General features: G+C 38.5%; 1 protein-coding gene across 5 annotated transcripts in view; it reads left to right on the forward strand.

The window, feature by feature from the left end:
• The window catches only part of ADIPOR2 (adiponectin receptor 2), a 145,044-nt gene that overhangs the window by 13,314 nt on the left and 113,679 nt on the right, over positions 1-18,051 (forward strand). For 2 of the 5 annotated variants that reach the window (XM_049102746.1, XM_049102745.1), the window contains one exon: positions 2,312-2,383. The exons of 1 other annotated variant lie outside the window; for it this stretch is intronic. In XM_049102746.1, the coding sequence (XP_048958703.1) occupies positions 2,356-2,383 (28 nt within the window). In that variant the 5' untranslated portion in view covers positions 2,312-2,355. Of the gene's footprint in view, positions 1-2,311; positions 2,384-16,740; positions 16,835-18,051 lie in introns of those variants that run through there. 2 more of the 5 variants (XM_049102750.1, XM_049102751.1) reach the window with 2 other exon arrangements.

An 18,051-nucleotide genomic window follows, 5' to 3' on the forward strand; every position in this document is an offset into this window, starting at 1 on the left:
AGAAAAGGGAACCCTCTTACACTGTTGGTGGGAATGTGAACTGGTGCAGCCACTCTGGAAAACTGTGTGGAGGTTCCTCAAAGAGTTAAAAATAGACCTGCCCTATGACCCAGCAATTGCACTGTTGGGGATTTACCCCAAAGATACAGATGCAATGAAACGCCAGGACACCTGCACCCCGATGTTTCTAGCAGCAATGTCAACAGCCAAACTGTGGAAGGAGCCTCGGTGTCCATCGAAAGATGAATGGATAAAGAGGATGTGGTTTATGTATACAATGGAATATTCCTCAGCCATTAGAAATGACAAATACCCACCATTTGCTTCGACGTGGATGGAACTGGAGGGTATTATGCTGAGTGAAGTAAGTCAGTGGGAGAAAGACAAACATTATATGGTCTCATTCATCGGGGAATATAAATAATAGTGAAAGGGAATATAAGGGAAGGGAGAAGAAATGTGTGGGAAATATCAGAAAGGGAGACAGAACATAAAGACTCCTAACTCTGGGAAACGACCTAGGGGTGGTGGAAGGGGAGGAGGGTGGGGGGTGGGGGTGAATGGGTGACGTGCACTGAGGGGGGCACTTGATGGGATGAGCACTGGGTGTTATTTTGTATGTTGGTAAATTGAACACCAATAAAAATAAATTTATTTAAAAAATATAAAGCTGACTGCGTATTTAACCGAAAACAATAAATTAGATAGTTTTGCCTATATTTTTAAATTTTTGTATAAGTAAAATCATATTGTATGTATTCTACTGTGACTTGTTTATTTCAAAACACGTTATGTTTTGCAATTCATTTATGCTACTGTAGCTTTTTAAAATTGAAGTATAGTTGACATACAACATCATATTAGTTTTCAGGTGTACAACATGATTTGACATTTCATTGCAAAATGATCACTACAATGTCTAGTTTTCATCTGCAAAAAATCCTTTGCAGTAATTGGCTTATTCCAATTTTCTATTTTTTCATGAATCAGTTTTGGAAGACTATGTTTCTATTAATTTATCTATTTTTTTCTAGTTCATTAAATTTGTGGTTATATAATTGTTCATAGTAATTTCTTATGATCCCTTGTATTTCTCTGATATTAGATGCAAAATGTGACATCAAAAACAGAAAGTTACGGGGAGGTGTAAAAATATAAAGTGTTAGAATGTATTCAAACTTGTTATCAGCTTAAAATAGACTGCATTTTGATGTCGCAATTCACATCTTTTTATTTTGTATATCCCTTTTTTTTTTTTTAAAGATTTTATTTATTTACTCATGAAAAACAGAGAGAGAGAGGCAGGGACGTAGGCAGAGGGAGAAGCAGACTCCTGGCAGGGAGCCCAATGTGGGACTCCATCCCAGGACCCCAGGATCATGCCCTGAGCAGAAGGCAGACACGTAATTGCTGAGCCACCCAGGCATCCCTATTTTGTATATCCCGTAACTAATTATTGTGGTTACAGTTATTTTTGCTACTTTTGCCTTTTAAACTTCATAATAGTTTTATAAGTGATTAACCCACTACCTTTACTATATATTTACCATTGGGATTTTTACTCTTATATGTTTTCTTCTTACTAATTTGTGCCCCCCCCCTTCCCTCTGCACCCCCTAACCCTGCTTAAAGAAATTCCTTTAGCATTTCTTGTAGGGCCAATTTAGTGGTAATGAACTAATCCTTTAGCTTTTGTTTGTCTGGAAAGCTCTTTATCTCTCCTTTAATTCTGAATGATAGCCTTGCCAAATACAGTGCTCCAGATTGGATGTTTTTCCCTTTCAGCACTTGAATACATCATAACACTCCTTCTGGCCTGAAACCTTTCTCCTTTACATAATGATTTATTTTTCTCTTGCTGCTTTAAAGATTTTTCTCCTCTTCTGTAACTCTTGACATTTTAATTATAATGTGTCCTGGTGTGGGTTTCCCTGGGTTTATCTTTTTTGAAATTCTTTGGATTTTCTGAATCTCCATGTCTTTTTCCTTCCCCAGGTTAGGGTAGTTTTCAGCCATTATTTTTCAAATAAATTTTCTGCTCTTTTCTCCTTTCTCTTCTCCTTTTGGGACGCCTCTAATGCAGATGTTATTCTGTGTGGTGTTGTCTCACTTTTTAAAATTCTTTTTTCTTTTTGCTGCTCTGATTGGGTGAGTTCCACTTCCCTCTTTTCTAGCTCACTGATTCTTTCTTCTGCTTCATCAGGTCTGCTGCTGAACCCCTCTAGTGTAGTTTCTCAGTTCAGTTATTGTATTTTTTAGTTCTTTAACTTCTGTTTGGTACTTTCTTATATTTTCTCTCTCTTTGTTAAAGTTCTCACTGTGTTCCTCCATTCTCCAAGTTCAGTGAACATCTTTATGACCATTACCCTGAACTTTTTATCAGGTAAGTTACTTAACTTTATTTCTTTTTTTTTTTTTTTTTTACTTAACTTTATTTCATTAAAGATTTTCCCCCCTGGGGTTTTATCTTGTTCTTTTGTTTGGAACATACCCCTATCTTCTTATTTTGCTTGACTCTCTGTTTGTTTCTATGCATTAGGTGAGAAACAGCTATATCCTTCAGTCTTGAAGGAATGGCCTTTTGTAGGAAAGAAAGCTTATCATTTGACTTTGTTTAGCCCTTGGTTGTTTCCCCAAACTTTAGGGATTGTCTAAGCAACCTGATTTATTCTTGATATGTCCCAGTTATTGAGAGACTTCTGATTCTAGAGGGAAGGGTATCAGCTCCTAGTTTCAAGCTGATTGGAAAGTAGAATCTTTGGGAGCAGCTTTTAAGGTGTATATATAGTCCTATGGTACTATGCATTTTTTTTTAAAGATTTTATTTGTTCATTCATTTGTTCATTCATCCCTCCATTCCCTGGAGGGAGCCTGATGCAGGACTTGATCCCACGATGCTGGGATCATGCCCTGAGCTAAAAGGCAGATGCTCAACCACTGAACCACCCAGACATCCCAGTCCTGTGGTACTATAATTATTAACCCTGCTGGCCTCCAGACCAGGCAATCTGGAAGTGTCTCTTTGGAGACAGTTGCAAAAACTAGGACTACAGATGAATCCTTTCTGAGAGGTACCAGAAATCTTAACAAGGCCAAAGCAGAATGCAAAGACGGCATCCCTTAGGCTATGTTCATTCCCTGAGAGCATCTCTGTAGTCTCTGGATGTATGGCAAATCTGAAATATGTTCCTCAGATTGAACCTCCATACAAATAAATAGGCCTTTTTCACAGAAAGACTGGAGATGTGTTTTGGTCTGATGTCTGTGCAGTGCCCTTGGGATGGTAGCCTCTAAGAATTCTGTCTTCAATTATTTCAAACCTGTGAGGCCCAGAAAAACAATCCTCCCTGGCCACCAGAGCCAGGCAAGCAAGGGGCTTCTCTTATGTGGGTTACACATACTTGCTCGTTCTGGCAGAGCCAGTGGGCAGTATGTGGATAGGGCACTCAGCAACCCTGCTCCAGCAGGGTGGCACAGGTGGTGCGGGGGTGGGGTGTACCCACCAGTACTAGCAGGTTTGAGGGACAGTGCAAAAATGATGCCTACCAGTGCTTCCATCCCTGGAGAGAGAGTCCTAATAGGCTCCTGCCCTTCAGACGTATGATGATGATCAGATGATTAGCAAATGAATCGACTACACAAAACGGTCATAGAACTTTTCAAATTGGTACTTTTGTGCTGGGATCCAAGGTAAGTGAGGTTACATACAAGCCTCTTAAGAGTAAGAGTAGAAGCTTTGTTCTCTACAGCCCTATGCTTCTCTTGGATATAAGCACCATTGGTTTTCAAAGCCAGATATTTTGGGAGCTCATCACTCTAGTGCAGATCCCAAGGCTTGAGGTTCCTGATGTAGGGCACAAACCCCTTGCTCCTCAGGGAGAAACTGTATTTGTGAGATTCCTCCTGAGTATGGGTCACTGCAGAGACCATATCTCTGCCTCTCCTACCTGTCTCCATGTGACCTTTTTCCCTATTGTGGAGGAGGTGCTCCGCTTGCTTTCAGGCCTTTGTCAGAGGGAGTTATTTCTTATGTAGCAGATTTATTGTGTCCATGGGAAGAAATGATTTCAGTATCTTCCTACTCCACCATCATGAACTGCTTTTCCCTGTAGCTCTTGTTTATTCATTAATTTTCGCTGTTTATTATTATTATTTTAAAAATATTTTATTTATTTATTTGACACAGACAAAGTGTGAGAGAGCACAAGCAAGGGGAGGGGCAGAGGGAGAGGGAGAAGTAGACACCCTGCTGAGCAGGGAGCCTGCTGACACAGGGTTCAATCCCAAAACCCTGGGATCAGGACCTAAGCCGAAGGCAGACGCTTAACCAGACACTTAACCCACTATTTATTCTATTATGGAAATATACAGCACCTTATTTATCCATTTGGATTGTTCCCTGGTTTTTCTATAATGACACATGATAATAGATATTCCTATATGTCTTCTAGTACACACATATAAGAGTTACTATACCTAACAATGGAATTTCTGGGTCATAGGATATATATATATTTTTTAACGATTTTATTTATTCATGAGAGACAGAGAGACAGAGACAGAGACACAGGCAGAGGGAGAAACAGATTCCATGCAGGGAGCCCGACATGGGACTTGATCCCGGGTCTCCAGGATCACACCCCAGGCTGAAGGCAGCACTAAACTGCTGAGCCAACTGGGCGGCCCTTATTTAGGCAGATTTGCCTAATCTGCTAAAAAATCTGGCTGCCCAGATTTTAAAAAATCTTTAAAAAAAAAAAAAAAGCCTGTTTTTTGGTTTGTCTCTCTTTTTTCTCTCTATGATCATTTGTTTTGGTTCTTTTTTTTTTTTTTTAAGATTTTATTTATTTATTTATTTGAGAGAGAGCACAAGCTGGGAGAGAGGCAGAGGGAGAGGGAGAAGCTGACTCCCCACTGAAGAGGGAGCTGATGCAGGACTTGATCCCAGGACCTTGAGATCATAATCTGAACCAAAGTCAGATGCTTGGGATCCCTGGGTGGCGCAGCGGTTTGGCGCCTGCCTTTGGCCCAGGGCGCGATTCTGGAGACCCGGGATCGAATCCCATATCGGGCTCCCGGTGCATGGAGCCTGCTTCTCCCTCTGCCTGTGTCTGTGCCTCTCTCTCTCTCTCTCTATCATAAATAAATAAATAAATAAAATTTAAAAAAAAAACAAAACAAAGTCAGATGCTTAATGGACTGAGCTACCCAGGCATTCTGTTTTGTTTCTTAAATTCCACATATGAGTGAAATCATATGGTATTTGTCCTTCTCTGACTGACTTATTTCACTTAGCATTATACTCTCTAACTTTATCTTTGTCATTGCAAATGGCAATATTTTATTCTTTTTATGGCTGAATAATATTCCATTGTATAAATATGTAATGTATATATTTATCCATTCATCTATCCATAGATACCTGGGCTGCTTCCATAGTTTGACTATTGTAAATAACACTGCAATAAACATAAGGGTGCATATATCCCTTTGAGTCAGTGTTTTTGTATTTTTTTTTTTAAGATTTTTTATTTATTCATTCATGAGAGACACAGAGAGAGAGAGGCAGAGACACAGGCAGAGGGAGAAGCAGGCTCCATGCAGGGAGCCCGACGTGGGACTCAATCCTGGGTCTCCAGAATCATGCCCTGGGCTGAAGGCGGCGCTAAACCGCTGAGCCACCCGGGCTGCCCTATTTTTTTTTTTTGTAAATTCAGTAGTATGATAGCTGGATCATAAGATTGTTTTATTCTTAGCTTTTTGAGGAAGCTCCCTACTGTTTTCCACAGTGGTTGTACCAGTTTGCATTCTCACCAACAGTGCAAGAGGGATCCCTTTTCTCTATATGCTTGTCAACATTAGCTGTTTCTTATATTGTTGATATTAGCCATTCTGACGGGTGTGAGATGATATCTCATTGTAGTTTTTCTTTAAGATTTTATTTTTAAGTAGTCTCCATACCCAAAGTGGGGCTTAAACTCACCACCCCAATACCAAGAGTCACACACTCCCCTGACTGAGCCAGCCAGGTGCCCTTAATTATAGTTTTGATTTGTATTTCCCTGATGATAAGTGATGATGAGTATCTTTTCATGTATCTGTTGGCCATCTGTACGTATTCTTGGAGAAATATCTATTCATGTCTTCTAACCATTTTTAAAATTGGATTATTTGTTTTTCAAGCATTGAGTTTGACAAATTCTTTATACTTTGGATACTAACCTTTTATTGAATATGTCATTTGCAAGTGTCTTCTCCTATTCCAAAGGTTGCCTTTTTGTTTTGTTGATTGTTTCCTTCCCTGTGCAGAAGTTCTTTATTATGCTACAAGTCCCAATAATTTATTATTGCTTTTGTTTCCCTTGCCTCAGGGGACCTATTTAGAAAAAATTTGCTAAGGCTAGTGTCAGAGAAATTACAATGTGCTCTCTTTGAGGATTTTTATGGTTTTAGGTCTCACATTGAGGTCTTTAATCCATTTTTAATTCATTTTTGTGTATGGTATAAGAAAATGGCTCAATTTCATCAATTTTGCATCTTACTGTCCAGTTTTCCCAATGCCATTTGTAGAAGAGACATTCTTTTTCCCATTGGATATTCTTTCCTGCTTTGTGAAAGATTAATTGACTAGATTATGGTGGGTTCATTGCTGGGTTTTCTTTTTCTTTTTTTAAAGATTTTACTTATTTATTTGAGAGAGAGAGAATATGCGCACAAGTAGGTGGAGTGGCAGGCAGAGGGAGAGGGAGAAGCAGGCTCCCCACTGAGCAGGGAGCCTGATGTGGAGCTCAATCTCAGGACCCTGGGATCATGACCTAAGCTAAAGGCAGACACTTAACCAACTGAGCCACCCTGGCACCCTTGGGCTTTCTATTCTGTTCCATTGATCTTTGTGTCTATTTGTGCCAGCACCATTTTATGATTAATTCAGCTTCATGATAAAACTTGAAGTCCAGAATTGTGATGCCTTCAGCTTTGTTTTTCTTTTTCAAGATTCTATTCACTGCTTTTTGTGGTTCCACACAAAGTTTAGGATTGTTTTAGTTCTGTGAAAAATGCTGTTGATATTTTGATAGGCATTGCATTAAGTGTGTAGGTTGCTTTGGGTAGTATAGACATTTTAACAATATTTGTTCTTCCAATTCATGAATTTAGAACATCTTTCCATTTCTTTGGGCTATCTTCAATTTCTTTCATCAGTGCTTTATTGTTTTCAGAGGATGGGTCTTTTACATCTGTGGTTAGGTTTATTTCTAGGTATCTTATCATTTTTGGTGCAATTGTAAATGGGACTTTTTTATATAAAAACATTTTTTAAAAAGATGCTTATTTATTTTTAAAGATTTTATTTATTTATTTGAGAGTGTGAACGAGAGAGTGAGAGAGAGCATGAGCAGTGGGGAGGGGCAGAGGCAGAAGCAGACCCCCACTGAGCAGGGAGCTGGATGGGAGGCTTGATCTAGGATCCCAGGATCATGACTGAGCCGAAGGCGGATGCTTAACTGACTGAGCCACCCAGGTGCCCCAGATATTAATTAATTAGCTAATTAATTAAGAAAGCATGAGCAGGGTGAAGGGCACAGGAAGAGGGAGAAAATATCAAGGATATCAATATCCTTGTTAAGCACATGAAGCCTGACAAGGGGCTTGATCTTATGACCTGAGCCAAAATCGGATGTCAACATTTAACTAACTGAGTTACCCAGCTGCCCTTTGGGATTGTTTTCTTAATTTCTCTTTCTACTACTTCATTACTGGTATATAGAAATGCAACAGATTTCTGTAGATTGATTTTGTGCCTTGTGACTTTACTGAATTTATCAGTTGTAGCAGGTTTTGGGTGTAGTCTTTGGAGTTTTTCTATATACAGTATCATGTCATCTGCAAATAGTGAAACTTTTACTTCTTCCTTACCAATTTGGATACCATTTACTTCTTTTTGTTGTCTGATTGCTGTGGCTAGGACTTCTAGTACTATGTTGAGTAACTGTGGTGAGAGTGGACATCTTTGTCTTGTTCCTGACTTTAGGGGAAAGGCTCTCAGTTTTTCTCCACTGAGCATGTTAGCTGCAGTTTTTCCCTATATGGTCTTTATTATGTTGAGGTGTGTTATGTCTAAACCTACTTTTTTGAGCGTTTTTACCATGATGAATTTTGTACTTTGTCAAATGCTTTTTCCTGCATCTATGGAAACAATATAGCATTCTTATCCTTTCTCTTATTGATGTGATGTATCATATTGATTGGTTTGCAAATATTGAACCACTCTTGCAACCCAGGGATAAATGCCGCTTGATTGGAGTGAATGATTTTTTAAATGTATTGTTGGATTTGGTTTGCTAGCATTTTGTTAAGGAATTTTGTTGAACAATTTGCATTTGTTCATCAGAGATATTGGCATATATATATATATATAATTTATTTTATTTATTTATTTATTTATTTATTTATTTATTTTAATGATGTCTTTCTCTGGCTTTGGTATCAGGGTAATGCTGGCCTCCTAAGATGAATTTGGAAGTTTTCTTATATTTCTGGAATAGTTTGAGAAGGATTAACTCTTCTTTACATGTTTGGTAGAATTCACCTGTGAAGCCATCTGGTGCTGGACTTTTGTTTGTTGGGAATTTTTTGATTACTCATTTTGTTGGGAATTTTTTGATTACTCATTTTTTAGTTTCTTTGCTGGAAATTGGTCTGTTCTAATTTTCTATTTCTTCCTGTTTCAGTTTGGTATCTTACATATTTCTAGGAATTTTTCCATTATCTTACAGATGGTCCAACTTGTCAACATAGGTTTTCATAATATTCTCTTATCTCTGTGGTGTTGGTTGTTCTTTTTTCTCTCTCATTTGTGATTTTATTTACTTGGGTATTTTCAGTTTTTTTTTTTTTTAAGAGTTATTTATTTATTTATGATAGACATACCGAGAGAGAGGCAGAGACACAGGAGGAGGGAGAAGCAGGCTCCATGCAGGGAGCCTGAAGCAGGACTGGCTCCTGGAACTCCAGGACAATACTCTGAGCCAAAGGCACACGCCCAACTGCTGAGCCACCCAGGCGTCCCATGTTTTTAGTTTCTATATCATTCTTTTTTTTTTTTTTTAGATTTTATTTATTTATTCATGAGAGACACAGAGGGGGGCGGGGGGCAGAGACACAGGCAGAGGGAGAGCAGGCTCCATGCAGGAAGCTTGATTTGGGACTCCATCCCGGGTTTCCAGGATTACGCCCTGGGCCGAAGGCAGGCACTAAACCGCTGAGCCATCCAGGGATCCCTATATCATTCATTTCTGCTCTAATTTTTATTATTTCCTTCCTTCTGCTGGTTTTGGGTTTTCTTTTTGTTCTAGCTCCTGTAAGTTTAGTTTATTTGAAATTTTTCATGCTTTTTTTTTTTCCATGCTTCTTGAGGTAGACTTATATTGCTACAAACTTCACTCTTAGAACCGCTTTTGTTGTGTCCCAAAGGTTTTGAACTGTTGTGTTTTCATTTTCATTTTTTCCATGTATTTTTATTTTATTTTATTTTATTTTATTTTATTTTATTTTATTTTTAAGATTTATTTATTTACTTATTTATGATAGACATAGAGAAAGAGAGAGAGAGGCAGAGACACAGGAGGAAGGAGAAGCAGGCTCCACACAGGGAGCCCGACGTGGGACTCGATCCCGGGACTCCAGGATCATGTCCTGGGCCAAAGGCAGGCGCTAAACCCCTGAGCTACATAGGGATTCCCCACCCCCACCCCTTTTTTTTCCATGTATTTTTAAATTTCTTCTTTTATTCCCTGGTTGACTCATTCATTGTTTAGTAGCATGTTATTTAACCTTCATGTGTTTGTAGTCTTTCTGGATATTTTCTTACGGTTGATTTCTAATTTTGTATACAAAGCATCATGGTCTGAAAAGATGCATGGTATGACTTTCATCTTTTTAAAATTTGTTGAGGCTTATTTTGTGACCTAACTGTGATCTATTCTGGAGAATATTCCATGTACACTTGAAAAGAATGTGTATTCTGCTGTTTTAGGATGGAATGTCCTGAATGTATCTGTTAGATATATCTGGGCTACTGTGTCATTGGAAGCCATTGTTTCCTTGTTGATTTTCTGTTTGGGTGATCTTTAAGTGTGGTGTTAATGACCTCTACTACCACTGTACTGTATCAATTGTCCTTTATGTTTGTTATTAGCTGTTTTGTGTAGTTGGGTGCTCCCATGTTGGGTGCATAAATATTTACAATTGTTATATCTTCTTGTTGGATTGTCCCCCTTATTATTATATAATGTCCTTCTTTGTCTCTTGTTATAGTTTTTGTTTTAAAGTATACCTTGTCTGATATAAGTATTGCTATTCTGGCTTTCTTATCCATTTGCATGATAAATTTGCTCTATTTTCTCACTTTCAACCTGCAGATATCTTTAAGAGGCAGCATATAGAAGGGTCTTGTTTTTTATGCAGTCTGTCATCCTAGGTCTTTTTTTTTTTTTTTTTTTTCATCCTAGGTCTTTTGATTGGAGCATCTAGTCCATTTACATTCAAAGTAATTATTAATAGATACATATTTATTGCCATTTTATTCCTTGTTTTGTGGTTGTTTCTGAAGATTTTCCCTGATCCTTTCTTGTCTTTTTCTCTTTTGAGGTTTGCTGATTTTCTTTAGCAACATATTTGGAATTTTTTCTCTTTATTTTTTGCATATTTATTAGTTGTTTTTGGTTTGTGGTTACAATTTGGTTTTCATACAGCATCTTCTGGATATAGCAGTCTATATTAAGTTAATGGTCATTTAAGTTTGAATCCATTCTTTCGTCCTCTCTTCCTCATATTTTAGGTATATGTGTCATAGTGTACATTTTTAAAATTTTGTGACTTCCATGATTGATTTTTCACAGAAATATTAATTTTTGCTGTTTTTGTGTTTCCTACCTTCACACTGTCATTTTTTCTTTCCTTTCCACTCAATGAATCCCTTTAGTATTTCTTGCAGGGCTAGTTTAGTGTTCATAAACTCCTTTAGTTTTTTGTTTTTGTTTTTTTTTTCTGGGAAATTCTTTATCTCTCCTTCTATTCTGAATAGAGTAGAAGCCTTAGAATAGAATAGCCTTACTGGATAGAGTATTCTTGGCTTCAGGTTTTCCCTTTCAGCACTTTGAATATATCATGCCAGTCCTTTCTGGCTGGGAAAATTTCTGCTGAAAAATCTGCTGATAGCCTTATGAGGTTTTGTTTGTATGTAACTGTCTTGTCTTGTAGCTTTTAATATATATTTTTTATTTTATTTATTTTTTAATGTTTTAAAGATTTTATTTATTTATTCATGGGAGACACACAGAGAGAGAGAGAGGCAGAGACACAGGCAGAGGGAGAAGCAGGCTCTATGAAGGAGCCTGACGTGGGACTCGATCCAGGGTTTCCAGGAACACACCCTGGGCTGAAGGCGGCGCTAAACCGCTGAGCCACCCGGGCAGCCCTAATATATATATATTTTTAATCACTCTATTTTGCCATTTTAATTACAACATGTGTTGGTGTGGATCTGATTTGGTTGATTTTGTTGGGGGTTCTCTGTGACCGTCCGTTGGGTCTGGATATCTGTTTCTTTCCCCAGATTAGGAAAGTTTATAGCTATTTTTCTTCAAATAAATTCTCTGCCTGCTTTTCTCTCTCTTCTTCTGGGACTCCTATAATACAAATGTTATTATGTAAGTAAAATCTCATTTTGCGTAATTCCTTTTTTTCTCTTTTGTCCACTTGATTACTTTATGTTACTATGTCTCCTATGTTATTCATTTGTTCCTCTGTTTCTTCCCACCTGATGTTCTTTCTATCAAGCATGTTTCCCTTCATTTGAGTCCTTTATCTCTAGTGTATTAGTCCTTATTTCTGTGTTAAACATCTCACACATGTCCTCCATCTTTTCTCAAGTTCAGTGAGTATCTTTATGATCATTGCTTTAAATTATCCATCAGACAGGGATGCCTGGATGGCTCAGTGGTTGAGCATCTGCCTTCAGCTCAGGTCGTGATCCTGGGTCTGGGGATTGAGTCCTGCATCAGGTTCCCCACAAGGAGCCTGCTTTTCCATCTGTCTATGGTTCTCCCTCTGCCTCTCTCTCTGTGTGTCCCTCATGAATAAATAAATAAAATCTTAAAAAATAATTCTCCATCAGGCATGTTACTTATGTGTGTTTTGCTTAGATTTCTGGCCATGGCCTTGTCCTGTTCTTTCATTTGGAACAAACTCCTCTGTCTTCTCATTTTATCTAAGTCTTTGAGCCTGTCTCTTGTGTTAGGAAAGTCAGCTATGTCTCTGGTTCTTGAGGGTAATGGCTTTATGAAGAAGAGGTCCTGTTGTGCCCTACAGTATAGTGTCCTCTGTTCCCCAGGGCCTGGAGCTTCTAGGAGTGTCTCCAATGTGTGCTGCATGTGCTCTGTTATTTTGTCCTAGCTACTTCAATTTTCAGGCCAATTGTCTGCAGAGGTTCTCTTTGCCTGTTGTGGGCAGTGTTTGGTCCCTGGCCTGAATATTGTGAGTTTTAACTATGTGTGCTCTGGTCTGCTTTAAAAATGAGACTCATCACCACCACCACCAGATCCAAGGCCTTGTAAAGCTCTTGGGTCAGGAGACATGGTGTTGGGATGAGTTTGGGCTGGGTTGGGGGAGGGGCCCACTGTGTTGGGACTGTAAGTGTGACTGAGAAGGGTGGTTATTCTGAAGTGTGTGGGGGTGGGGTTTGATGTGAGTAAGTTAGGTAGTGAGTGTGGGTGCTATGCTGGTTCCACAGGTGGCTCTGTGCTTATGCTGAGTGGTGAGGGAGGGAAATGGTGCCAGCTAACTCCTTTGTTTCCAAAGGGGTCTCTCCATCTATGCTGCCTCTCTGGGACATGCTCCAAGATGAGCAACTAACGCAACTAACCTCACTACTGTGTGCCCCAGGCATTCTTCAGATCACAGTTTCCATGCCATATGTCCATGGATTGTTTGCTTGCCTTCTCTTCAAGAGCAGTCCCAGTGGCCTCTGAGCTCTCCTAAAGCCAAGCATAATGACCTTTAAAACTCCAGGCTTTAAGCCCCACTGGTTTAAGAACTCACAAAATATGGACCTTCTCACTTTACAAGCCAATTGCTATGGGGATTCGTTTTCCCATGTGCTCCCCTGTGTGCTGGTTTGTTTCTCATCCTTTTCTGAGACCTAACCCTCCCCACTGCAGCGACCACAATCTGTTTCTCTCCCAAACCATGCTTCTGCACTTCCTACCTTTTTCAATGTGGCTTCTTTACTTTTATTTTTTATTTTTAAAAATTCTTTATTTAATTTCAATTTATTTAACATATACTGTATTATTAGTTACCAGGATAGAATTCAGTGATTCATCAATTGCATAGAACACTCAGTGCTCATTATACTAAGTGCCGCCTTTAATGCTCATCACCCAGTTACCCTATCTCCTCACCTACTTCCCCTCCAGCAACTCTCAGTTTGTTTCTTAGAGTTCAGCATCTCTTATGGTTGCTTCCTGCTCTATTTTCATCTTATTTTATTTTTCCTTCCCTTCTCTTATGTTCATCTGTTTTTGTTCTTAAATTCCCCATACGAGTGAAATCATATGGTATTTGTCTTTCTTTACTGACTTATTTCACTTAGCATAGTGCCCTCTAATTCTATCCACATTGTTGCAAATGGCAAGATTTCATTCTTTTTGATGAGTAATATTCCATCTATTCACTACCTTTAGTTGTGGAGTTTGTTCTGCCTGTCTTCAGATCAATTTCTAGAGTACTTAGGATGATTTGGTAATTATATGTTGTTCAAAAAAAAATTATATGGTGTTCATGGGACGAGGTGAGCCTAGGGTTCTTCTACACTATCACCATCTTCCCCTTTCCGTTTTCTCTATTATTAGAGTTATAGTGGACATATTACCCTCTTTTCTCTAAATCTCTATTTTCTCTCTCTCATTCTGTGATGTCTTCCAGGTAAATACAATCCATCTCTTGATTTTCTCTTTAGTGATAGCTAATCTACTGTTCAATTTATTCACTAAATTTTTATTTTTAGTTTTTAGAAATTTGTTTTGCATTTCTACTTGCTCTTGTTTCTTTTTTTTAAAAAAATATTTATTTATTCATGAGAGACACACAGAGACACAGAGAGAGGCAGAGACACAGGCAGAGGGAGAAGCAGGCTCTGTGCAGGGGACGTGGGACTTGATCCTGGGTCTCCAGGATCACACCCTGGGCTGAAGGTGGTGCTAAACCACTGAGTCACCCAGACTGCCCTACTTGTTCTTGTTTCATTTGTTCTTGCTCTTTCTTACATTTTTTCCTTTTAGATAGCTTATAATTTTAAGATACTTATTTTTTAGCTTCAATAATATTGTTCTGCATTTAAATCCTAGGCTACGGGATCCCTGGGTGGCGCAGCGGTTTGGCGCCTGCCTTTGGCCCAGGGCGCGATCCTGGAGACCCGGAATCGAATCCCACGTCGGGCTCCCGGTGCATGGAGCCTGCTTCTCCCTCTGCCTGTGTCTCTGCCTCTCTCTCTCTCTCTCTGTGACTATCATAAATAAATAAAAAATAAAAAAAATATATTTAAAAAAGAATCCTAGGCTACATGGTTATTGCAAGGTTATTAATTCCTCAGGGAAGGCTTTTTTTCTTTCTCCTCCCTATCTTCAGGGGCAAATGAAGTTTTAATTTACATTCCCTACAGTGGTTTTCATTCCCTTTGTGTTTCTGAAACCTGAGAAGTTAACTTTCTTTCTTGAGTATTCAGCTTGGCATTTAAAAGAAAGCTTTTGAATTTATGAATCAGTTCTAGGTGTTTATCACAGGAGAATTTTCAGGTTATCTGGTCTGCCAAGTTGCCAAACTTGATCATTAAATTGTGTGTGGTTTTAATTTAAACAATTTTTAAGTTATGGTAAAGCACATACCATAAAATATATTAATTAGCTTTTAATATGCAGGGTAAAGCTTCACAAAGAATGCCCATTTTTAGTTGCAAAATTAAAAGTACTTATTAATAGGTTAGTAAGAAGTGAAGGTTTTCCAGGGGAATGAGAGACAGAGAGGCAGAGATTGGACGACATATTCTGGGAAAGGAAAATAGTTGGTTTGGCTGTATTGCAATACATGGTACATGGGATGATGTGAGCAAATTCCTGGAATAGTAAATTAATGGACTGTAGAGGGCCTTGGCTTTCCACCTGAGGGAATTTGGACTTTGAAAGTCTGCGAAGGTTTCAAAATTAATTCTTTGTATTTTTAAGGATTTTATTTATTATTTATTTATTTATTTATTTGTTTGTTTGTTTTTTTTTACTTTTTTTTAATTTTTATTTATTTATGATAGTCACAGAGAGAGAGAGAGAGAGGCAGAGACATAGGCAGAGGGAGAAGCAGGCTCCATGCACCGGGAGCCTGACGTGGGATTCAATCCCGGGTCTCCAGGATCGCGCCCTGGGCCAAAGGTAGGCGCCAAACCGCTGCGCCACCCAGGGATCCCTATTTATTTATTTATTTGATAGAGAGCTGGGGGTGGGGGAGCAGAGGGAGAGGGAAAAGCAGACTCTGTGCTAAGCACAAAGCTCAACATACGGCTCAATCCCACAACCCTGAGATCATAACCTGAGCTGAAATCAAAAGTTGGATGCTTGGGGATCCCTGGGTGGCTCAGTGGTTTAGCGCCTGCCTTGGGCCCAGGGTGTGATCCTGGAGTCCTGGGATCGAGTCCCACATCGGGTTCCCTGTGTGGAGCCTGCTTCTCTCTCTCTCTCTCTGTCTTTCATAAATGAATAAAATGTTAAAAAAAAAAAAAAAAAAAAAAGGTTGGATGCTTAACCAGCTAAGCCACCTAGGCACTCCTTGAACTTCATTCAATTTGAAGATTGGTGTTTGCAGCAGTATATAGAATTATTTAGAGGGTGGTGAGATTGATGGCAGTGAGACTAATTAGGAACTTATTGTAGTAGCCTAAGAAGAAGGTATGAAAACACATAATAGGAGTAAGGTTTGACAAAGGCTCAGAGCTGTTGAAATAACCAATCCATAATTGTAGTTATTAACCAAATTGGGGCTGAGGAAAGATGCTGATATAGACATATGACATCATTCTATAGAGCTAAGTTGCTTCCCAATGGAAGAACTCTTAGACATGCTATTTATAAAATGTCTGCTCATTAGCCTGTGGCACTAGTTAGAACTTTCCTGTGATTGAACCCAGGCTTGAAAAGCATGCATCAGTATAGTTTGAAAAGTGGTTTTAAAACAGAGAAATTAGAGTAAAACAATGATCCATAGCTCTACAGAGTATGAACAACTTTTTTTTTTTAAAAGATTTTATTTATTCATGAAAGAGGCAGAGACATAGGCAGAGGGAGAAGCAGGATCCCAGTGGGGACCTCAAATGCAGGACTCAATCCCAGGACCCCGGGATCATGACCTGAGCCAAAGGCAGATGCTCAACCACTGAGCCAGCCAGGTGCCCCTGAACAACTGTTCTTAGCATCAGCAGTAAGAGTTTTAAGTGGTCTCCCATTGTTTGCTTCTAGTGTTAACAAGATTTTCTGAAATCATTGATCTGGACTTTGTACCAAATTTCATAACAAGCCAATTTGATCACTTGTTTTTACTAGGTCATATGTCCAGTTGGCATGATGGAAACCCAAACTATCTTGGTTTGTGCTTGTTCTCTTATTTCTCTGGTATGTTCTTTTTTTTTTTTTAAAGGATTTTATTCATTTATTCATGAGACACACACAGAGAGAGAGAGAGAGGCAGAGACACAGGCAGAGGGAGAAGCAGGCTCCATGCAGGGAGCTCTCTGGTATGTTCTGAGGTTATTTTCTTCCATGTCTTGAGTGGGAGTCTCCCTTTCCCAGATTGTTGTGTGTTGTTTTCTAACTTGTTTCTTAGTTGGCTAAATTTAAATGAATACTAGCTATTGAGAAATGCCACATTTAGTAGCTAATGAATGAGTGAACTGACGAAAGCAATAGAACTATGAAGCTAAGAAATTTATTGGAAAAGAACTCAAATAACTTAATTTTGAGAATGAGTTGTCAAGGTGTGGGTATGGACAGAGGAAAGAAAGAACCTGGAAAGTAAAGGCAGATATTGATGCTCCCTCACCAAATTTGCAACATCTATCTATCTGGAATTTGCTTTAAACCTTTATATGTTCCTTTCTGTGTTTTTCTAATTGCTAGTTTTGTTCATGGTGTGACAACTTATCTCAATTTTTGGTGTGTCTGTTCCATAGTGTTTTTTTTTTAAATTCATACTTTTGATGGCCTCACTTGGTTTTTATTACCAATAAATATTCAATGAATCTTGTTAAATAAATGATTGAATGGGTGGATGCTATTAAAAAGAAATTGAGGGGCACCTGGCTGGCTCACTTGGTTCAGCATGTGACTCTTGATGTCTGGGTTGTGAGTTTCAGCCCCATACTGGATGTAGAGATTACTTAAAAGGTAAAAAATTTAAAAAAAAATCGTAAAAAACAGAAGTTGCATGATATTTTGGAAACACATTTACTATACTACCAAAGAATATTAAGATACCTTTATATTCCTTTTCTCCCTTTCCTTCTATTAACATTTATTGAGCACTCAGTATAGGTAAGCATAACATAAAATGCTGGAAATTACAGTGATTTGTTTTTTCATCTTGAAATAATTTGGCAGTTGATGAAAAGCTTTAAAGTTTGTTATTTAAAAATAGCCAGTTCTTCAATCTGATGACATGGCACAAGCATGAGGCTTACAGTTTTATTATTGCTCTGAGTCTATACTTCACAGCCATTAGATTTTAAAAATATTTTTGTCTTTGCTAGTGACAGCTATTTTATAATTTTAAGTAATGAGTGTCTAGAGTAGGCATTTTTAGCCTGAGATTGAGTCATAGAGGTAAATGTGTGGTCTTGGAGGAACATAGGCAGTCCTCTAGTGGTTTGTAAATGTGTGGAGTATAAATTTATTTTTCTGAAGGATATAACTTCTCAAAAGAGTTCATAACCCCAAAAAATGTTAAAAGCTATTC

The sequence above is a fragment of the Canis lupus genome, chromosome 27 (genome assembly GCF_003254725.2).
Source record: "Canis lupus dingo isolate Sandy chromosome 27, ASM325472v2, whole genome shotgun sequence".
NCBI lineage: Eukaryota > Metazoa > Chordata > Mammalia > Carnivora > Canidae > Canis > Canis lupus.